We start from the raw sequence: 24071 nt of genomic DNA, 5'->3' as shown, positions 1-24071 counted from the left end.
TGTATTATTTAAAATTTCCTTAGGTATTTAGTTCTGGAAAGGTTGCATACTAAAAAACCTAAAGAAGCAGACATCTGGAACTATCGGTTCATTTTATGAGCTGTCAATGTTGTCAATGCGGTATTTATTTATTTATACATATATTAACGTATAGTATTTCATGATACGAATGGAACTTGTTTTATGCATTACTTTATTATTAATATGTATTCGTTCATTTTGTGCTGTGTGTTATTTTATTACTTTATTATTAATATGTATTCTATTTTGTGCTGTGTGTTTAGTGGCATTCGACTGTGATTATTGCAATGGATCAGCCAGAGGCAGGCCCCAGTGGTTTGCAAAAACGCCGTCACGTAGTACTCTTACACTGAGAGAAAATACAACCAGTTTTCATGTTCGTTCAACAAGTATTTTGGTTAAAATAGCGCCTACGTGCTCTTTGGTTCAAACAACAAGCTGCTTGTCATTTGAATCGGCAATATATTTGAATCGGTTCACCCTGTTGTGGCATAATTTTTTTATGAATAATTCTATTGTGCATAATCGATTTAGTCATAATTGGCTTTGTGCATAAACTGCTATGGCATAGTCAAGTTTAGCATAATCTGTTTAGGCAGATTGTGACTTGTCCGAATATTCTTTGTACATAAATTTGGTGCTCCGAATCATTTTTACGCATAAATTTTATGTGCATAAACTTAGTGTTCCGATTTAATGTTTTGCCGAATTTATTTTGGCATGAACCAGGACCAGGTTAAAATTATAAACGTCATTGTTTTATTTTTGTTTCACTTTTACCTAGCAGTGCGTTTTTGTTGTGGTCGCAGTTGTAACCTAACCTAACCCACTTTTTCCTAGCGGTAATTTTCTGTTGTGGTCGCAGTTCTAACCTAACCTAACCCACTTTTTCCTAGTGGTGCTTTTCTGTTGTGGTCGCAGTTCTAACCTAACCCATTTTTCCCTAGCCGTGCGTGTTTGTTGTGGTCGCAGTTCTAACCTAACCTAACCCATTTTTCCCTAGCCGTGCGTGTTTGTTGTTGTCGCAGTTCTAACCCATAGCTGGGCATTAACTCGTTAATCCGTTAATCGTTAATTAACGAAGTTAACATTTCGATTAACGGATTAACTTTTAAGTTAACTTTAAAAAATGTTAACGGATTCGTTAACTTCCGTTAAATTTCATCGAGTCCGTTAATCGTTAATCCAGCACCCCAAGCGGCTTGCTGCGCCGCGAAAACCACGTTCTTACTGCAGCTGTAAAAGCCCATAGTACGGCAAAACCTAGGTTTTATCGGTAAAAGTAGATCCGTCGGTTATAAACAGTCTAAAGACCAATTGGCGACTTTGGATCACTTACCTATTCGAGATCTCCTAAATCTTATTAGGCATGCTAGATCGATCACTAACCTGGGAATAGAGTGCAATCATCAGGCATGACAGACAAATCGCGCAACCGACGCATCGAGTTAGAGTCCGGCGCGGGCCTTAGATTACTCTACCAAGTTATCGTGGCCCACAGCATCGAGTTGTTATCTCAATCCGAAGAACCGACGCACCACGATCGCGACCGCATGAATGACCCAATAATTACCAATCCGAAGTAAAACCTAGGATTTAGCCAACCAACGGCGGTAAAAGCCCGAAGAGACCGTATTTCATTGTTACATTTCGGTTTTTTGCCGATTGGCGTCACAGGTTTTAATAGTTTTTGGTGGATACTTAGTAAATAGAAATACATAATACCTACAGTGGAGTCCTATTTTTATGACGTGTTAACGGATTATCGATTAACTTTAACTTCCGTTAAATCTACCGAAATGTATCGCTTTAACGATTAACGAAGTTAACTTTTTAAGTAACGGATTAACGATTATCGAAGTTAACTATTTGATTAACGGTGCCCAGCTATGTTCTAACCTAACCTAACCCACTTTTTCCTAGTGGTGCTTTTCTGTTGTCGTCGCAGTTCTAACCTCACCCATTTTTCCCTAAGCGTGCGTGTTTGTTGTGGTCGCAGTTCTAACCTAACCCATTTTTCCCTAGCCGTGCGTGTTTGTTGTTGTCGCAGTTCTAACCTAACCTAACCCACTTTTCCCTAGCGGTGCTTTTCTGTAATAGTCGTGGCTCTAACCTAACTTAACCCACTTTTCTGGAGCAAAGAGTATCTGTAGAGATTCTAACCTAATGTAACCATTTTTCGCTAAAAGCGCATTTCTGCTTAACGAAAAATGTATGCGAAATAAGTTTCGGATAATGGGATGTATGCCAAAAATATTTATGCTCATCCAATTTCTTCTTAATGACACTCGGCCTCAATAATAGTAGGCCAATATATTTTCGGACAAAATAATATTCGAAATATCGTGAATTATACCAAACAATGTTTATGCTACATTAACATTCGGCAAAAATCGATTATGCCAAATCTGTTACGACAAAAGCGTTTCGGACAAATAAAGTTATGCCACATAGAGGGAACCCATTTGAATCAACAAGTCGATTTTATAAAAACAACCTGACACATATTGTTTTAAACATACGTTTGGCTGATTCAAACGGATAAACCGCAACAAGTCGAACTTGTTAAATACACAATGCAAATTTCTCTCAGTGTAATGTTGGTTTCTCGAAAAAAAAACACTCCAATTTTGCTTAGCAAATGATGCGGCTGATATACCTATGGGTGCAATAAAATTATTCGTGCTGCCTTCTTGGTAATCTCTAGTAAAAGAGTTGGTATCACCGTAGTGTTCTGAAAAAGTACCGTTTCCATTTTATCGATAAATAAGAACTGTTTTCACTATAACGTAAAACAAAATAACTAATATTGACCTGTTATGTTCTCGTTCTGATTTCAAATTCTTAACATCTAATATTTGTCCTAAGTGCGTTTTCACATTATCCGATCCGATATCGGATGTGGGACCGATATCCCATACATTACAGGCGCCATCTTGGATTTTTTCCATTGAAATCCTTCCGATGTCACTGCAATGTCACAGTTTCGTTTTCTTTCAACCCCTTATTTGCCAAGAGTGGCACTGAAGCTTTATTAGTTTCATGTGCTCTGCCTACCCCATTTTGGGATACAGGCGTGACTGTATGTATGTATGTATGTAATGTGAAAACGGACTAAGAAGATAGGTTGACGACAACTGCTTCTTTGTTTACCAAATTTCTAATTCTAAAAAAAAATGAGGTATAGTAGCCACAAGAATTGGTGGTTGAAAAAATACGCAACTAGATCCGTAAGTGAATACAAACTACGTGTCAAGATCCGTCAGTGAATATAAAGTACGTGTCAAGTAGTAGTGTGGAACGCGATATTTTTTAAATTGGTGAAATATTGTAGGAGTAAAAGGCTGTGATAGAAACTCGAAACACTGCCTCACGACAGGCGGTATGGCGTCCACCATATTAGAGTTGTTCTCTTTAATAAATTGCAGTGGCACCCCGAACTGTTGCGTCGGCAGAAATAAACTTGTAAGCTATAAGAGTATGTGTAACAAGTAAGCGTATGAACTACTCACCGTCCGGCTGTGAGAGGAACTCGACACACTGCCTCACGACAGGTGGTATGGCGTCCACCATATTAGAGTTGTTCTCTTTAATAAATTGCAGTGGCACCCCGAACTGTTGCGTCGGCAGAAATAAACTTGTAAGCTATAAGAGTATGTGTAACAAGTAAGCGTATGAACTACTCACCATCCGGCTGTGAGAGGAACTCGACACACTGCCTCACGACAGGTGGTATGGCGTCCACCATATTAGAGTTGTTCTCTTTAATGTTGCGTCGGCAGAAATAAACTTGTAAGCTATAAGAGTATGTGTAACAAATTGCAGTGGCACCCCGAACTGTTGCGTCGGCAGAAATAAACTTGTAAGCTATAAGAGTATGTGTAACAAGTAAGCGTATGAACTACTCACCGTCCGGCTGTGAGAGGAACTCGACACACTGCCTCACGACAGGCGGTATGGCGTCCACCATATTAGAGTTGTTCTCTTTAATGAACTGCAGTGACACCCCGAACTGTTGCGTCGGCGGCGGCGAGAGCCCGTCCTTACTGGTTTTGTCCGTGGGTTCCGTTATCGGTTGTTTTTCCGATATCAGTTTGGCCGCTTCGGCAGCTCTTGGGTTTTTGGAGAGAAGCAGTTGGTCGTACCTGGTATAGGCGAATTAAACCTTAAATTGATATGATAGAGCCTTAAATATGTAGAATTTCTTAATAGCGAATTTTGGCAATATTCAAATATAGTACATATTTATATTGTTACCCGAAATATAGTAAGAAATAAAATACTCAAAGTTGGAAATGAGGAAAAACAGCACATACTATTATTAGGAAAACCGTCACGAGCAAGGACCAAGGTATTTGAATTACTTCGCTCGAAGCCAGAAATGACGAAAGCACTTACAGATTTCGCGATTCAATTTTTATAGGTAGAGGTCAACGAAAACAGCAAAATATGCCTTGTTACAGAGACATTTTGTATTACAGGTACTAAATATGACATGCTCGGCATGTATACAAATAGATAGTATTTCTTCTATCTAAATTCTCAACAAGTTTGTACAAAAATTAAGGAAAGTTAAATCATTTGTTTTTATTCCTATTTTGTTACCAAGATTTAATTGATGAATTGAATTTTTTTGTAAGTTTTAATTTGTCATTAACCTATATATGCCCATAGGGTCGCTTTCGACACACTGCTGAAAACACGCTACTACTCATTAAAATAAGTAAAATAATAAGGTAAGGGTCACCTCAAAAAATAGGGGGAAAAATTATGTATGTGTTGGGCACATACATATGGGTTAAGGTTCTCTAGTATTTATTTTTTCTTAATTATAACAATTATCCTGTATATATCTTATGAAAGTCGACTCATATTACTAAAATGTTGGTAACAAAATAGGATCAATTAAATTTTGCTGACGTGGCTATGTACAAAGTTTTCGGGAACTGCTCAAATATATATCTGCGAATTCGATGCATATTATATTAAAGGCACTGGTCCAACCCGCTGGAGCTAGTAAACTATGAGCTACCGGCTATAAAAACGAGCAAAAGATAAGCACTCTCGTATAAATAAAAGAGACACGGCGATGTTTATAGTTACTCGCCCAGCGGTGAACTATCAATATCGATGTGTCTCTTTTATTTGCCCAAGAGTGCTTTTTGTTCGTTTTTATAGCCGGTAGCTCATAGCTTATTAGCTCACGGTGGGACCAGTGCCTAAGCCATAGAGGAATAAATAAGGAAAGAGTTGTACCAGTAAATGCAAGTTATTTTTAGTGACATCTAGCGTCATCCACGCGTCAACTAGCGCAAATTATCAGTACTGCTACTTGTCAATAGGTGTCGTGACACTCGTGACGAACAAAAAGTCTAATGCTGCAACAATTTTTACCTAATATTACAATAGTATTAATCAATACTCTGTTTTCAATTCCTTCTGCTAGTAATATACGTTGTAAACTGTTTAAATAATATTACATTTTTGGCAGACGCGACATTGTTGGCACCTAGTGTCGAGTAGTGGTACTGATAATTTACGCTATTTGACGCTAGATGTCACTACAATGGAGTATGGAGTTACAACTCTATCCTTACTTATCTCCTCTATGGCCTAAGCCATAAGAATACTCACTCTAAAACCTGCTGCGGTATCCTTAACTTGTCCAGATCGACATGCGGGTGAAGCTCGTGCAGGTAGTTGAAGTACATGACCTTCTGGCCGAACTTCACGCTGATTACCGGCTTTAACATCTGCATCACTATTCTTATGAAGTTGGTGGGGTGGACCAGGTACAGCGCCTAGAGAAATCCATACCAATATTATTAAATATAAATAGGAAAGTGTGTGTGTCTGTTTGTTTGGCCGTCTTTCACGGCGAAACGAAGCCACGAATTAACGTGATATTTTAAGTGGAGATAGTTGAAGGGATGGAGAGTGACATAAGCATTTTTGTCTCTTTCTTACCCCCCACTTCCCTATGATGGGGGGTGAAAGTTTGTATGGAGCATTCCGCAATTTTGGAATTGAACGCGAGCGAAGCCGCGGGCAAAAGCTAGCACAGATATATTTTTCAGTACAAAAAAACCTGAAAACCAGCGCCATGACTAAGCATCTTAGTCATAGGCATAAATATGCTGATTGGCGTCCATTTTTAACCGACTTCAAAAAAAGGAGGAGGTTCTCAATTCGACTGAATTTTTTTTGTGTAAGTTCATACTCTAAGATGTACTGGCTAAGTTAAATTTTACACCAAATAAATAATTTCTAATTTCTTTCCCATCTCATAACATAAAATTGACAATATTGTCATCTGGTTTACATAATTATGTATGTAAAATTTAAGCTTCATCTGAATACGGGAAGTAGGTGTGTAACATGTAAGATTTGACCCGTACAGTCGACTACAAAGAGATGTATGTTCTTTTTCACCTTATTGCGGCATTAAAATATTCACAACCAGACCAAAATAAGTTTTTTGCAAAAAAAAAAACATTTTTGGCCAAGCTTTTATCGCCGACACTAACTTTCTTTCAACAGTCATCTACAGCTCTCCGAGACGTTTCTAAAAACCACTAACTCGATTGGGATACAACGTTTCATAACATAGTTATTCCTATGACCACCTTTCTGCTCCATCATCAGACCAGCTCCGTGATACCATACTATTGCATAGTCACGTGATTTACATATGTGTGCAAATTTTCAGCTCAATCGGCAACCGGGAAGTGGGTCAAATTTAGCTTATACGTTTTGACGCACACTAACATACTAACAAGGCAAGTTGAAAATAAAAGCTTTTAAAATTGCACACTACGTCAGACACCGGTCGTCATTTACAACCGCCCGGTTGTATAACGAGATCAGCGGGTTCTCCGGCATCTGAGCAAAATTTACGATTGCCCACCAGGGGAGCGTTTAAGTATTACGTAACGCAATTTGGGCGGGAGGGGGTCTTTCTTACAACACGCTACGTAACATTGTTTTTTTTTTTAAATTAGGAAATTAAAACTCCCAAATTGGCAACCCTTTCCATTTACGTTTTACGAGGAATCCCTCGATTGTATTAGTCTGGTCGTCATTTTTAATTTGTTCTCGCAAGTTGGAAAACCTTTTCGTTTAAGTATTATTACTGCAAATGCAATTAAAACTATACCAAGGATAAAAACAGTAATATAACTTTTTGCGACTTTTGGGTAAAAATGGTCACTACTCGTAGAATGTTACGTAACGTTTAGAGGGGGGGTACAGTAAAACGTTACGGTGCGTTACAAGGAGGGGAGGGGGGGGTCAAAAATCTTCAAAAATTGCGTTACGTAATACTTGAACGCTTCCCAGGGTTCGTAATTGCGAAAGTGGTAATACAAAGCTTAAAGTCTACCTTGAGGTTTTTCTTGTATTTCCTATCGAAGGCCTTGTAGGCCTTCCACAGCCAGGAAGTGGGCGGCTTGTTGCTCCTAGTGAGCCCGCAGTGGAGGTACACCAGGCTGTAGTCTTGTTCCACGTATTTGTCCAGGGTGGACATCAGGTATCTGGAATTGTGGATGACTTTAGACCGGTGGTAAGACGGTGAGTTTTATTTTACACCTTACGAAAGTCAACCTAGCCACAAACAAATGTCCTTACAGGGATTGGAACAAAGGACACACAAATAAATGCCCTTACCGGGATAGGAAACCCAGGAGAGGACCGTCGGCTTCATGAGTTTGTGAGTCACTACCTAAAGTGGGCCCTGGAAACCACAGGGAAATCTGAGGATTCTGAGGACAACCAATAATATCGTTTGCCCCCTTTTTCAGAATGCACATAATCGGGCCTCAATAATGGCAATATTAGTTAGTGGTTCGGTGTCAAGCCATTGTTGAGAACCACTGGATTAGTGCTGATTTACAAGATACGATTAGGGACTATCCACACACAGGCGACGCATGAAGACGCGGAACGGACGCCAGCGCCGCGCCGTCCGAGTGTAATTCAAAAAACGTCTCCTCGATACATTTTGTATAGGAAGGACGTAAGACGCGCCTCAAGCGACGCGTCGCTGACATCCGTTCCGCGTCTTACGACATGCGTCGCCTGAGTGTGGATTGCCGCTTACATTGCGGCTTTTGATGCATCCTATCGTGTCATAGGCTAGTTTCCTATACTTAAAATATTTTATCCAGTGCACGAAAAAAAGCACCACATAATTAAATGAATTGACCGTGACGTCACTCCTCAGTATTTCGTAATTCCATATTAACAAATCATTTTGACAGCTCATAAAAAGAAGCTGATTTGACTAGTAGGAAACTAGCCTATTGCACACTTTTCTCACCAGTCACTCGCATACACGTGTCTACATACTTGAGTAGTCTGTCCGGTGGTAACTCCTTGTTCGATGGCAGGCGGCAGGCGGACACCACGATGATGCGTCGCCCTATCGCGTCATCTCCAACGACCTCGACCAACCCGCTGTCATCGAGCTCCGTAAAGGTATCGTCTAATGTCGTTGCCGCTATCTGTGTGGAACAAAGTAAGAATAATAGTATGCCCCGACGATTCGAATCTCGCTTCAAAAATAACTTGTTCCAAGCTCCATCAAAATTAATAATTCACAAAAATGGTCCCTATCCTATGTCAATAAAAATTTATAATAACCTACCAAACTACATAAAAAATGAACAAAACTATAATAAGTTCCTAAAAATTTTGAAAGCATTCCTTGTAGACAACGCATTCTATTCTGTAAAAGAATATTTAGAGTATGAGAACAATATTTAACTTCACATAATTAAATGACTAAATTAAACGTCGCGCTCTCTGCTGTCACCCTATGATATAATATAATATAGCTTCATTGCCGGCCGTATAAATGTAAATACATATATTGTATTGCATAAGTAATCTTCTTGTATATAGTGTTATTAGTTACTTAGTTTTAGTTTGTTACTTTATTGCAGTGCCCTTACAGGGTTGTGTTGAGTCATTACCATTTATAAGATCTTATGTACACACAAAGCAATGATTAAATGAATACAGAATACTGAATAACGTCTTAGCGGCAGACAAGATGGCGCTCGCCGCTGCGTTCAGTTTTTATCTACTGCGCTGCGTTCAGTATGTCACAGGTCCGCGTCGTACAGCCGCGTTCGTGACCAACAAAATGGTCCCAAGACCAGCGCTGACCCTCGGGTTAGCATTTATACTGAGTCGGGACCATTTCGTGGTAACTTACATGTTTTAATTTATTTTCTTTTATTTACTGTTTCTGTTTTTTACTTGTGTATTTTTGTAGTTATCACGAATAAATAATTGATTGATTGAATAAATAAATATCATAGGACATTCTTACACAGATGGACTGCCTAACGATAAGTTCAAAAAGGTTTGTGTTGATGGGTACTCACACATGACTGACTGGAGAACAAATAACTATGATCATCAGTTATCACATACATAAATGCCTTTACCGGGATTCCAACCCAGGATCATCGGCTTTTTAGCAGCCAGGCATAGGCAGGTCACTATACACTATATATACCTACACTATAAGGTCAGTTCAGTCGTCAATTCATATAACATCGTTTCACCACACCTCGGACACTGGCGATCAAATATATGAAAGAGGCCCGTTCCTAGCACAGTCTAAGCTCGTGTGGGTGAACGCGTACCCTGCTTGTATGAGTGAGATATGACAGGTCGACTGTTCGCGTTTTTGACAGGCGGCAACTGTGAGGTAACCGAGAGGGGGTGAGCGGCACTTTCAGCGGGAGCGGGAGTGGCCATACTGTACGATAGTACTCTTTATTATACTGTGGTTTCACGATGATGATGACGATGATGCTACGAGTACTGACACAGCTGCGCTGGCACCAATTTTAGTGCCCGTCCTTACGTAGTAATATATAAGTCAACGATGTGCATTCAATCTGTGCATGAGAAGTCTCGTATTATGTACATTTTATTCAACTAAGATTTTTTTTTATGTCTATTTAACTCTGATTTTAATTCTTGTAAAATTTGTTTTGTCATATTTTTTGCTGTAGTGTAAATATTGTATTTGCATGCATGTCTATGTGTTTTTATGCAAATAAATGAATGAATATGAATATTAACAGAAAATTCGCACGCAATAAAACGTAATGACTACACCGTCCTTCGCACAACTGGAATAGATTAACCTGGTTTAGTGAAAACGAGAAGTTCCTTTAAAAAATAATTCATACAAAATAAATGAAAAAGTAACATAAATAAATAAATATTATTGGACATTTTTACATAGATTGACTGAGTTCCACAGTGAGCTCCAAAAGACTTGTGTTGTGGGTACTCAGACAACGATATACATATAGTATAATATACAAATACACAAACACATAGAAAAATCCTAAGATTCAGGAAAAAATATCTGTGCTCATCATACAAATTATGTCCTTACCGGGATTCGAACAGAACCATAGGCAGGGTCACTCACTACATCAGACTGGTCGTCTTACATATGTACATAATTATTTAAACATGTTAAGACCTAACCTCATCTCTAAAATTTTGTGATTTAAAAATCTCTCAAATAATTTTCAGCAAAAATAAATGGTAGGCTAGGCTAGTTTGGCTAGTGCTATTTATTTATTAGATACCTGGTACAGTTAGGTACTGTCCCAATAACCCGGGCCACCTCGCCGTATCTGTGCACGATCAATACTGTTATCTGCACATTACATCACCCGTGTGTTATTGTTAGCGGACTAGTTATAAAAGGCTTAGTTTACTACCTGCCCGATATGCACTTTTGTTCAAACGTGTGTTGGTATTTATATTTAAAGCATATTTTTCAATATTCGTTTTGTTTTCACAGAACAATAGAAAATGCACTAAAGCTGCAAAAACCTTTGCAAAGAAATAGACTAGAAAGTCACTCTTACGAATTTTATGCCCGTTACAGAGGTGAGAATCCGCGGGAGGACAATTTTACAGCCCCACCGGTTGTTAATTGAAATTCAAAAGTCAAACTTTCGTAAAATGATAATGTTTACTTTACCCTTGCACAGGCGGGGCTATCCAAATCGCTGCAAACTTAGCTTGTATTATAATTATTATAATACTTATGGGATGCGAATATCTCACAGCCTAAACGAACCTTAGTGTAGATGTCTTCAAGTTTGGTCACCAACTCTGCTCGAAGTACTCTTCAATGGCGCTGTTGGCTAAGTTGTCATGTATTTAAATCTAGCAGTTCTAATGTTCTTTATAGCTATTGTGCAAACGGGACATAGCTATATGTGAGATTTCACCTCGCTGACAGAATAAACTTACTTCAGTATAGATTTCTTCAGGTTTGGTCGCCAACTCTTCTCGAGGTTCTCTTCAATGGCGCCATCGCTGGCCGTTGGCTAAGTTGTCAGGTATTTAAATCTAGCAGTTCTAATGTTCTTTATAGCTATTGTGCAAACGGGACATCGCTATACGTGACACTTCGCCTCGCTGACAGAATAAACTTACGTATTGATTTCTTCAAGTTTGGTCGCTAGTTCTTCCTCGAAGTTCTTTTCAAAGTGCCATCACTGGCCGACCCCTAAGTTGTCGGCTAAATCTAGCAGTTCTAATGTTCTTTAAAGCTAGTGCAAACGGGACATTACTACATGTGCAAAGCACTGTCTCGCTCAGTCCGAACTAACCTCAGTATAGATTTCTTCAAGTTTGGTCGCCAGTTCTTCCTCGAAGTTTTCTTCAATAGTGCCATCGCTGGCCGACCGCTTCAGCAGGTTGTCCGGTATATCTAACAGTTCAGGTGGTAGGCCTCCTGGAGAACAGATATTAAAGGGTGGGTATTATTAAAATCTGATTATCACTTTCGTAGACAAATATTCGCGTGAAAATAGCGATGGAAGATACATATGACCCTAAAAAAAGTACTTCTGTTGTAAACTTAACCGCCAAAGAGTGGAATGCCCTGCCTGAGTCTGTGTTTCCGCATGAGTACAATCCAGGGGCCTATTTCTCAAAACGGAAAGTTACAAGTTACAAGCGGAAGTCTCTTTCCAACTTTTCATATTAGACATTGACAACCGCTTGTAAATTGTAACTTGTACCTTCGACAAATAGGCCACATGTCTCTTTAAAGCAAGAGTAAATAGGTATCTCATAGGTAAGAGTGCTCCATCTTAGACCGCATCATCACTTACCATCAGGTGTATTAGTGGTCAAACGTCTACCTATTCAAAGTACAAAAAAAACTTAATGTCATACCTGTTATTAAATTTATATTCTATAATACGCGATTTTAAAACAAAAACGAAACTTAGGTAATTGCGGAGCAAAAATAATTATGACAAATATAAACGTAAGTATTACGCGATTATGCAACGATTCCGTTCTAAAAATATGCCCAACACATAATTTTGACAACCTTATTCTTTTACTTGTTTTAATGAGTAGTAGCGTGTTTTCAGCAGTTGGTCGAAAACGACCCTATGGCATATATGGGTTAAATCAAAAAATATATATATATTCGAATCAAAGCCCTGATGGAGACGGATTTTATTTGTATTGTAGCATGCTGAAATAACAATAGAAAAAGATCAAGCGCATACATACATATAACGAATCACCAATAGAAAATGTCAACGTATTAGAACCGACTGGGGCGAGAAAGCGACCAACGGCCGACTATTTTCTCAGGCAATACACATTTAAGTATATGTAAATATGAATCTTCTATGAATTAATCGATGCATTGATTAATCAGTGATCAAAGTATTTTCGGGCGAAATCTACAAGGTGTTAGATCATGTACTGAAAACCTCGGACACCGTAAACCTACATAACTACTATAACTAGGACATAAGGTAACGGACCCAGTCATGGACAGTTTAAGATAAAATTTTGCTTATTTTTGATATTTCACTGATACATGTAAAATTCTACCGCTAAGCGTGTTAAAACTTGAATGTCCTATCCTTCTTTTACATTTCAAGCGTATTGCAGAATAGATACTGCTAGTGATGTGCGAGTTGCGGAAACTTTCCAAAAAAATCTTTTATTTCTTGAAAAATTCACGAAACTAAAGGGAATTTAAATTAATGAAATGGAAAGTTTCCATCCATACAATTGTCCATACAAAGTATGAAGAGTTACCGAGGTTTTCCTATGTGAAAATTTCAGAATTTTGGAAACTTTCCGTCGGCACATCAGTAGATACTGCTATTGGTTTCGTCATAGCTAACAAATTAAAACAAGGTGTTTTTTTTTTCAGTCATGGACGGCAGTTCTCCAGTAATGGATCCCCCATTATGGACAGTGAAATAAGTTTAAAATTTTACTTTTGTAGCTAACTGATACTCTATGAGTCAATTTTATAATTGGTGGCTCCTATAATTAAATTTTCTTAATTACATTAGATTAGATTTCTTTATTTCATGATAAAAATTACACTATAAATTTGCTACATGTCAAAATTATGTTTATCTTCTCATCATGATCGTCAAAAATTACATAATAGATTCCAAATAAAAATAATTGTGTCTCCCAATAAGGATCGTCATTTACAAAGAAAGAAAATACACATATACATAATAGATAAATACAAATTATCGTCATTTAAATTACATTTCCGTCCTGTGCCAGGTGTGCCAAATTTCAAGTTAATCGGTTCAATAGTTTTGGAGAAAATCGACTGTGACAGACGGACAGACAGACGCACGAGTGATCCTATAACGCCGTGTCTTGCGTGGGCGACGGTCGCGCGACCGTCGCCGTCGCGTCTCATACTTCCATATCGATAAGGTTTGATTTCGTATGCGTCGCATCGCCGTCGCGCGACCATCGCGCGACCGTCGCCCACGCGTAAGGGTTCCGTTTTTCTTTTTCAGATACGGAACCCTAAGAATCGACTTTTTCGTCACCAACTGCACCGTTAGGGACCCTAACATAACCAAATAGAATCTTTAGAACACAATAAGTGCCAACGAAAGTATAAGGCACTGGTCCCATCGCGAGCTAGTAAACTATGAGCTATCGGCTATAAAAACGAACAAAAGATAATCACTCCCGTGTAAATAAAAGAGACACGGCGATGTTTATAGTTATACTCGCCCAGCGGTGAGCTATCAAAATCGCCGTGTCTCTTTTATTTACAAGGGAGTGATTATCTTTTGTTCGTTTTTGTGGCCGATAGCTCATAGCTTACTAGCTCGCGATGGGACCAGTGCCTAAAGGCGACTATTATTAAGTCGTATATGGCCATTTGACTAACGTACGTTGTTTGACTAACGAACGAGTTATGCAGTTAGTAGATAAAGAGGTCGAGATTTTAAAATCAGTTAAAAAACGCAAATTACAGTATTTTGGTCATATCATGCGAAACAAGAAGTCTGAACTCCTTCAACTCATAATCCAGGGAAAAAAGATCCAAGGAAAACGATCATCCGGACGACGATGTAACTCCTGGCTCAAAAATCTACGAACATGGTTTAAACAAAGCACTCGCTCATTATTCCGCGCGGCTGTATCTAAAGCTAAAGTCCGTATAGCCCTTATGATAGCCAACCTCCGGTAGATGGCACTGGAAGAAGAAGAAGATATGGCATTAGTCTAAAGCTGTCCGCAGTGTGTTCATCGAATAGATTTCCAATCTGCCAGGCACAGATAATGGTTCCTTTAGACATAAATAAAGCAACAATAGATCGCCAGTAACGCGTAACGTGCCTTGATTACTCAATATAGTCAGTTCATTCCATGAACCCACCAACCTATAGACTCTTTAATGTCACGTTAAAGTCTAATTTCGATTAATCCGACTTCAAGAGATCTGTACCTAAAGTTCCACACAGGAAGCTGGAACTGGTGCCTGTTTCCGTTGGTATGCACTGTCCTGTTCTAACTATGGTAATGAGATAAAGACAGACACTCATATTATCAGTCATTTTTTCATAAGGAGCGAAACCGACCAGTCATTGTAGGATTTGTAGGTAAATATGACATGTCATTTATGAAGACGCGTGCCCTGGTTTGTGCCATCATATCATTAAAGGTTCGATTTGTTAAATTTGCGCGACAACGTGAATGACACGATCTTTATTGGAAAAGGTCGTTTGAATAAGTTTTAAAGGTTACGATCGCAACTAGACTATGACGGCAGTGTTTGGGGTTTTGGGTTAGAAGAAGTATACAATGGCTTTTAAGGTTTAGAATTTAATACTATCTACCCCCCGCGATTTCGTTTGAATAAGATAGAATTAGTAGGTATTAGGTATACTAGGTATGTATGTTCGAAGTATGCTTAAAAATTCTGGTTTTCTTAATATATTCTGATAAACTCAAGTTCGAACTCCAAACTATCTAATTACCAAATTGTTCTAGAGGGGGCGTCCATTAATCGCGTATAGGGGGGGGAGGGGGTCATGAAAAAATCACCAAATATCACCATGGGGGGTGGGGGGGTTAGGAACATATCACGTGTATTTTTTTTTTTTACACTAACGTAAAGAAAAAACATATTTCTGAGCTATTTTTATATCAACTTTTACAGTCAGAACTTGCGTTGTGCAGTGCAAAGAGAACAGAATATAATAGAATATAATTTATTCGTGAACACAGTCAAGATTAATTACACATTACAACACAAACAGAAAGGAATGAAGTGCCACGAAAGGGCCTCATTTCAGCGTGTTGCTGGTGACTTCCAAGCGCTGATCTTCCGATGAGACCATCAAGTGAGAAAAAAAGAGCTGTGTGCAGTCGGTTATTTTTAATTCTCAAAGATTTTTTTAGTTGTGATGTGAGCTCACCAGCCAACTGTCTTCAAAAAACGCGTGCCTTCCTAAACCTTGACGTTGGCGGAATCATAGACGAGCCATAACACAAAAACCGGCCAAGTGTGAGTTGGACTCGTGTTGCAAGGGTTCCTTACATCACAAGAAGAGCTTAAGCGCCTTATGGAGGCGCTAAGTCATTTTTGAAAATAAAATAATCGATATTTTGAACAATTTATAAGAAACCGGCCAAGAGCGTGTCGGGCCACGCTCAGTGTAGGGTTCCGTAGTTTTCCGTATTTTTCTAAAAAACTACTTAACCTATCAAGTTCAAAACAATTTTCTTAGAAAGTCTTTATAAAGTTCTACTTTTGTGGTTTTTTTAAACATACGGTTTAAAAGTTAGAGGGGTGGGGGGGACACTATTTTTCTTTAGCAGCGATTATTTCCGAAAATATTAATATTATCAAAAAACGATTTTAGTAAACCCTTATTCATTTTTAAATACCTATTCAACAATATATCACACATTGGGGTTGGAATGAAAAAAAAATCAGTCCCCACTTTACATGTAGGGGGGGTACCCTAACAAAACAATTTTTTTCCACTTTTTATTTTACCACTTTGTTAGCGTGATTGATATACATATTGGTACCAAATTTTAGCTTTCTAGTGCTAACGGTCACTGAGATTACCCGCGGAAGGACGGACGGACGGACGGACAGACAGACATGGCGAAACTATAAGGGTTCCTAGTTGACTACGGAATCCTAAAAAGACGAAACAAAAATGAATGTACATGTAATATTCAAACGCACTCAACACTTTCAAAAGATTTGGTAACTCCTTGCAGCCCCAGTGAGTGAAATTCGTAATTTGCGTTTTTTTCTTTTAAGTCCAATTTAGGCTTGACTATATATTTCTTATATATAGGTTTTCTTGTAATCTATACATTAAAGGCTATCTCGGGTATTTTTTTGAAAATTTTAAGCTAATTAGTTTCGGAGATAGGGAATGGTAATTTTTGCCTGTTTTCTTAAATTACTTGACTGAAAATTATTAAAAACATATATTTTTGAAATACGTATAAGGGCCATTTTTTTTTTCAAAGTTGTCCACCCCACTTTTTTTGTAACATGGGTATTTTTTACGCGATTCATATTCAGAATCGCGAGGTCTTTTGAGGTGTTGAAAAAAAATGTTCCAAGATTTCCATATTTTTTTTTAGACCTTCCATTCCGTTACCGCCATACTGAAAAAAATGGTAACGGAATGGAGAAAAACCTTGGGACACTTTTTTACTCCTGTTAGGATTGAAGGAGCTCGCGATTCTGAGTGGAAAGCGCGTGAAAGATTCCAAATAAAAAAAGTGGGGCCCAATTAACGCTCTTTCATTTGTACATATCAATGATGAGGGGGCAAAGGTTTAATTCTCATAGAAAATTTGAATTTCGCGCCAAGATTTGGTTGATTCGTGAGTTGGAAAAAAGTCTACTTAAGTTGCCAAAAAATTACACGTCATATTGGCCAGGGGGGGAGGGGGTCCTGAAAATATCACCAAAGATCACCATGGGGGAGGGGGGGGGTCTAAAATAAGCCAAAAACGTATGACGCGATTAATGGACGCCCCCTAGAATTGCTGTGTGAATGACAGTCAGCGGCAATAATATCGCAGTCTAAATCTTATTTCTAGAACCATAAGATGCTTTCTTTTTGTACGATATTATTGCTGGTGACTGTTCGTTCACACAAAAATTCTAGAACAATTTGGTAATTAATTAGATAGTTTTGAGGTTAGTGGGGACGTTTATCGACAAAAAGAGGCCAAACCTTTTTTTTCTTGACCAAAGCATGAAACTTGGCACAGTTGTTCCTTATATCAAAATAAGCCGATTAAGATCGGGAGCCTTCGGGAGCCTCCCCCCTGGGGCTCGGAGGGGGGGGTCAAAGTACCGCTTCACCCGGCTTGCTTTGAAAAATTCTAACATAGCCCGTTTAGTTCATAGGTCATGTTTGGTATCGTTTTCGAGTAAATCAATAACGTAGAATTCATTTTTGGTACTAAAATTATAATTTAATGGTAAATAAAATAAAAAAAAATTAAAAGTTTGAAATTTTCATCTATGATTTACTAATTCAAGTCATCATAAATGTCAAACTGTTTGCTTTTTCTACAAATAAAAATATGATATGAAAGCCTATTTAATATAGATTATGAATAATATAACTTTTACCCATCTTTACTAACGTTAAGTTTCATAAAAAAAACTTTAAGCCGCGCGGCGTCGGGACGCCGCAAGCGTAATTTTAAAATTCCTTTATTTTAAAAAACTCTATTATAACGCGTTTAGCTATTAGGTCATGTTTAGTATCGTTTTCGAGTAAATTAATAACGTAGAATTTAGTTTTGGTACTAAAATGACCATTTAATGTTAAATGAAATTTAAAAAAAAATCAATTTTCTGTGAGTTGCAAATTCAAGTCACCATAAATGTCAAACGGTTTGCTTTTTCTATCAATATAAAAATATGATATTATACTATTCACAAAGGATAGTACGCGTTCACCTACGCGAGCTTAGACTGTGTGCGGGGAACGCGCCTCTTTCATATATTTGATCGCCAGTGTCAGAGGTGTGTTAATGCATAAATAGAAAAAGATTCATTATTATTGACTCCGGTGTCGACAACGGCAACACTCGGGTCGGACCACACGATCTAAAGACCGACTGTACCTATTATTTATTCATTGTAGTGAATCCTGAAAGAAATTTATATAATAGTATTTTATACAATCGTGATATAATACAAAACTTTTCAGTCGAGTACCATGTGTAGTACGGTACGAGAGTGAAAAGCTTAATTATATCACGATTGTATACAATACTTTTTCTACGAGTCATCATCTTCATCATCAATGGACGGAAATACCACCATTCATGCAAGTTAAAATTAATGTCAATAGAGTCGTTCACCATTGTATCAACATCGAATTACCTAGCAACCAATTGTTTGTAATAACCGTCTCTGATTGGCCGATAACGCGACAGATAAAAAAAATGTGTTTCAGATGCAGGAAAATTTGCCAGGTATCGCAAATTGTATGAAGTTCTATTTTTGAAATTATTATAGTTAACTAAAGTCAATTATAATGAGCTTATTATAATTGAGTCGGAACTGCCATAGAGTATCCAACACTGAAAAGTTAGCACTTATAGTTTAGTCTGTGGTGTCCTAATTGACAGATTACTCATACTCAGACTCATACTATACATTCCCTTCACAGAAACATAGCTGGGTACATATGGAACTGCATAAAGAAGGCTCTACCCTCTTTATGCAGTTGCATCGGTTTTTGCAACCTGATTTACATTTACATCTTGTAACTTCTAAGCATATACTGGCCACTTCAGTGTTGTCTGACCAGTGTGGCACCCATTCGTCTCCTTCTTCCTTCCATCCCCAAGAAGACGGACTTGGCAAATTTTGGTGTGGCACCAATGCCTGACTCCAAACAAGAACGCCCTGAGTCCCATTTCTCAAAACTGAAAGTTACAAGTTAGAAGCGGAAGTCTCTTTCCAACTTGTCATATTAGACATTGACAACCAGTTGAAAATTGTAACTTGTAGTAGCTTCGAGAAATGGGTGACTGGTACACTGTGCGCAGTATATGCTGATGCAAGGCAGCCTCTGAAGGAGGTATGTTCTCCAATTCTCGATCTTTTCTGGTACCTAAAGAGGTAGGTACTTCGACCACTCATTCACCGTTGCGCAACGACTTGGTCTGAAACAATATGTGCATTATCATTTTAGAGTCTACAACTATCAAATTACAACTTTTTGGTGGATCACGTAACCTCCAGTATTACCCACTTACGTTACGTATCATACAAAATTATTACAAACTTTAGTAGAATCTGATTTGCCTCTGATATTGCATCTTGTAATAGTTTGACACCTTGAGTGGCCTGGCTAAGCTTCAAAGCCAAAAGAAAACGTTTCTAGATTAGACATAGTATGGGTTAGGTACGATAAACGCAGCTTGAAACGATCAACAAGGGAGAAACATGGCCACCCAAGGATTCAAACTATTACGAGATGGAGCAATATCATAGATAGGCTAATCAGATTCTACTAAAGTTTGTAATTATTTTGTATGATAGGTAAGTGTGTAATAGTGAAGGTGATCCACCAAAATGTTGTAATTTGATAGTTGCAGAATCTGTTTAAATAAAATGATAATGCACATATTGTTTCAGATCAAGGGTCCTTACGCAACAGTGAATGAGCGCCGGAAGAACCTCTTTACTAGAAAAGATCGACACTTGGAGAACATACCTCCTTCCGAGGCTGCCTTACTTCATCATATACTGCCATTTGTCTAAAGACACCAACCACACCCTTGCTGCCGACGCATTAGGACACCACGGACTCCACTGCCAGTCTATTGCTGGCCGAATTTTGTGACACGCTGCACAACGATTTAATCCGCAAGGCTCTCGGAACAGCGAACATACCGACAACCCTCGAAACTGTCAGCAGCAGACGGAAAGCGGCCTGATGGTTGCTCGCTTTTGCTTTGGTTTCTGGGACGACCCTTGGCGTGGGGCGTGACCTGTGTGGATACCTTGGCTCCGTCCAACGTCTAACGTTCGGCCCAGAAACCGGGGACTGCTGCTGCAAAACGCCCAGTTTAAACGCGCAAATATGCATTTTTAAAAAACAACTACATATTTGCGGCAATTGCATTTGAAACATTTGGACCATGGTCATCAGACACCAAGCAGTTCGTGAAGGAAGCTTCCACCAAACTTGTCTGGGTGTTTGGTGACATACGCATAGGCTTTTACATCATATTTTTATTTAAAGAAAAAGCAAACAGTTGACATTTTTGTTGACTTGAATTTGCAAATTATAGATGATTTTTTTTTTATTTATTTACCATTAAATTATAATTGCAGTACCAAAAATAAATTCTTTGTTATTAATTTACTCGAAAACTATATCAAACATGACCTAATAGCTAAACCGGGTCTAATAGAGTTTTTAAAATAGAGGTATTTTAAAATTACGCTCGCGGCGTCCCGACGCCGCGCGTCTTAAAGTAATTTTTTTGTGGGACTTAACGTTTGTGAAGGTGGATAAAAGTTATATTTTTTATAATCTATATTAAATAGGCTTTCATATCATATTTTTTATTTATAAAAGTATCAAACAGTTTGTCATTTATGATGACTTGAATTTGTAATCATGGATGAAAATTTCAAATTTTTAAAATTTTTTAATTTTACTTACCATTAAATTATAATTTTAGTACCAAAAATGAATTCTAAGTTATTGATTTACTCGAAAGCGATATCAAACATGACCTAATAGCTAAACGGGGTCTAATAGAGTTTCTAAAATAAAGGCACTTTAAAATTACGCTCGCGGCGTACCGACGCCGCGCGTCTTAAAGTAATTTTTTTGTGGAACTTAACGTTAGTAAAGGTGGATAAAAGTTATATTTTTTATAATCTATATTAAATAGGCTATCATGTCATATTTTTTATTTATAGAAAAAGCGAACAGTTTGTCATTTATGATGACTTCAATTTGTAAATCATGGATGAAAATTTCAAATTTTTTAATTTTTTTTTATTTTTTTTACCATTATATGATAATTTTAGTACTAAAAACGAATTCTACGTTATTGATTTACTCGAAAACGATACCAAACATGACCTATTAACTAAACGGGGTAAGTTAGAATTTTTCAAACCAAGCCGGGTGAAGCGGTACTTTGACCCCCCCTCCTCTTGCCGGTCCCATAGTGGATACCCCCCTCCCAACTGAGGGGGGACTGAAATCTTCTCGAGGCTGAGGCGTAGGGTTAGAGCCGGCGTAGCTTTATTTGACGTTCATATGCGCATTGTAATATGCCTACTTGAAAAATAAATATTTCATTTTCATTTTCATTTTCATTTTTCTCCCGGGCCCCAGGGGGGAGGCTCCCGAAGGCTCCCGATCTTAATCGGCTTATTTTGATATAAGGAACAACTGTGCCAAGTTTCATGCTTTGGTCAAAAAATTTAAGGTTTTTCAATAAACTCCCCAACTAGGTTGATTGTTTGAGGTTGAGTGTTTTGTTTTGAGATTAAGACATTACTTTTAGCTTACTTAAACTAATTCAAACAATTTTGTCAAAATTATTACCTATGAGTATATGCTCCTTGTACTGATCAATTTTTTTTTATATTATTACACTCATGTGTAATGATTGTCCTGCAGTATATATTATATATATAATAATGATACATTCAAGATTCAAGTTGTTCTAATTATATGCATAATCCTTTGAATTGCAGATTCCTTCTCAACAATTATTTCTCAGGTTTTCCTTCAAATATTGTCCATTGAATCCCCATGTTATAAAGTAACAATTATGAAATAAAAATAACAGTAAAGAGCAATGTCAATAGTTCACAGATGAATACAGTATTTTATAAATATTTTCATAATGTTACCCATTTTATTTTCCATTTCAAGAGCAACCTTCCAAGGGGATATAAAAAATCCCTCTTACCACTTTCGCAACCAAGAACCCGCTTGGTAGGCACTCATGAACTCGTGAATGCGAATATTCAGAATGCGAATGTGCGAATGCGAATATCACTGAATTTCATAAAAAACCAAAATAAAAACCAAGCAATCACCAACAACCCGCTAGGTAAAAATGCATACTATTGGTCAAAATGACTAGTACGAACTTCATCACGCCGTACGAATTTGAGCTATCTGCACATGTGCGAGTCAACAGTCAGCCAGCGCGGGCGAGGAACAAGCGACTTGCACATATTCGCATTCGCAAAACATTCGCATCATTTGAAGCGAATGAGAATGTCAATGCAAATGTTTAAAAGAATGCGAATCTTTCGCATATGCGAATGCGAATGCAAATATTCGTAACATCCCTATTTCCAACATACATGCGGGTGGTAGCAGATAGCATCCGGTTTCTGATGTACTGCGGCATTTATTGTCTGGTAGTGAATGTGTTAAGGGTCAAAAACGGAATAGCTTAAGTCAATATTAATGTACTGGAAACTAGTGGTTGTTTCTCACCACTGATTATGTGAAATATGGATACTAACCTGACCACTAAATATTACATTTTTCACACAGTCCGCCTCAAACCTAAGTCAGTTGTATAATACCAATTAGCAGTTTATTGTCAGCCATTGTCAAATATGTTAAGTGTTTTAACTATTGTAAATCCATTAGTAAACAACTACCAATTATAACAATCAAAAAATAGAAAAGTACTTGGAAGAGAAGAATGTATGTTTTAGAAATTTGTAAGTTGAGCATAAGAGAAGATTCATTCATATTTTTCTAATAGTGTTATTGTCCAGTCCTCAAATGTTTTATTTTAATGTTAGCTACTTCTCATCATGGCGTTAATAGATGCATTGCTTGCATAGCAGAATTACATGGAAAAACATAAACTAGCACAGAAGATTAAGCAATTCCATTCCCAATATAGTTGCAAAATAGACAGTAGGTATGAAATCTCGTGTCTATCCAATCAGCTTCGCGTGATTAGCAGTAATATAAATGGTTATGTATCTTTATCTTTTCGCGCGCCATCTCAGTCAACTGACGTAAAAACGAATAAGGTGACCTTAAAACAACTTACCTAGATCATCGCTGGGTATGGGCTGCGTCAGCTCCGTGTCGTCGAACTCCAGCCTGGGCTCATAGTCGTGGTACTCCGACAAGCTAGTGAAAGACTCTTCCGCCTCCGCAGTGTTCCCGTGCATAACTGCGTACGTAGCAAACAATCAGTAATGTTTATCTGATATCCACCACTGAACTCACTTATATCTAGGAGAATCCCTACCTGAATATGCTCGCATCGGACTAATTTTCGGCTGATACTCGGACTCCATGGTAGTTAAACACAAAATTCTATTTTATTCGTTATTTTAGTCAGGGCGAACCAGATTTCGAGACAAAAGACTCTGTTCTAACGGCAGTATAACGAAGGAAACGGATATGCATCGCGTTATTACTAAATTTCAGTAAATCAATTACAAAGTGGGTAGATATCTGTTAAGTAAATATTAACGCCCGATTGAACACTCACTCACTACACAAGTACTTAGCATTTCTTTTTCATTTTCCTATTTACGTCATTACGTCAAAGCCTTGTCCTATCAGTAAAATTTGCAATCTTGACAATTTTGTACAATTTTATACGTTGCATCAGGAATGCCAACATGCTAAGTCAAATAGAATTTATGAGGATTTACACTCCTATTGAGTATTATATTTTTT

At 37.9% G+C, this 24071-nt stretch overlaps 1 protein-coding gene across 1 annotated transcript in view; it reads right to left on the bottom strand.

Moving 5' to 3' along the window:
* LOC125241880 (rho GTPase-activating protein 1) overlaps positions 1-24018 on the bottom strand; it is a 30498-nt gene extending 6480 nt beyond the window's left edge. The window contains exons 1-7 of the mRNA XM_048150564.1: positions 23635-24018; positions 23431-23556; positions 11679-11803; positions 8368-8522; positions 7403-7553; positions 5656-5822; positions 3931-4166 (exon numbers count right to left, since the gene is read on the bottom strand). Coding sequence (XP_048006521.1) covers positions 3931-4166; positions 5656-5822; positions 7403-7553; positions 8368-8522; positions 11679-11803; positions 23431-23556; positions 23635-23683 — 1009 coding nt within the window. The 5' untranslated portion in view covers positions 23684-24018. The remainder of the gene's footprint in view (positions 1-3930; positions 4167-5655; positions 5823-7402; positions 7554-8367; positions 8523-11678; positions 11804-23430; positions 23557-23634) is intronic.
* Positions 24019-24071: the final 53 nt, after the last annotated feature.

This window comes from Leguminivora glycinivorella, chromosome Z (assembly GCF_023078275.1).
Source record: "Leguminivora glycinivorella isolate SPB_JAAS2020 chromosome Z, LegGlyc_1.1, whole genome shotgun sequence".
In the NCBI taxonomy this organism is placed as follows: domain Eukaryota; kingdom Metazoa; phylum Arthropoda; class Insecta; order Lepidoptera; family Tortricidae; genus Leguminivora; species Leguminivora glycinivorella.
The sequence above is the reverse complement of the archived record's forward strand: the minus strand, read 5'-3'. Positions and strand labels throughout refer to the sequence as shown.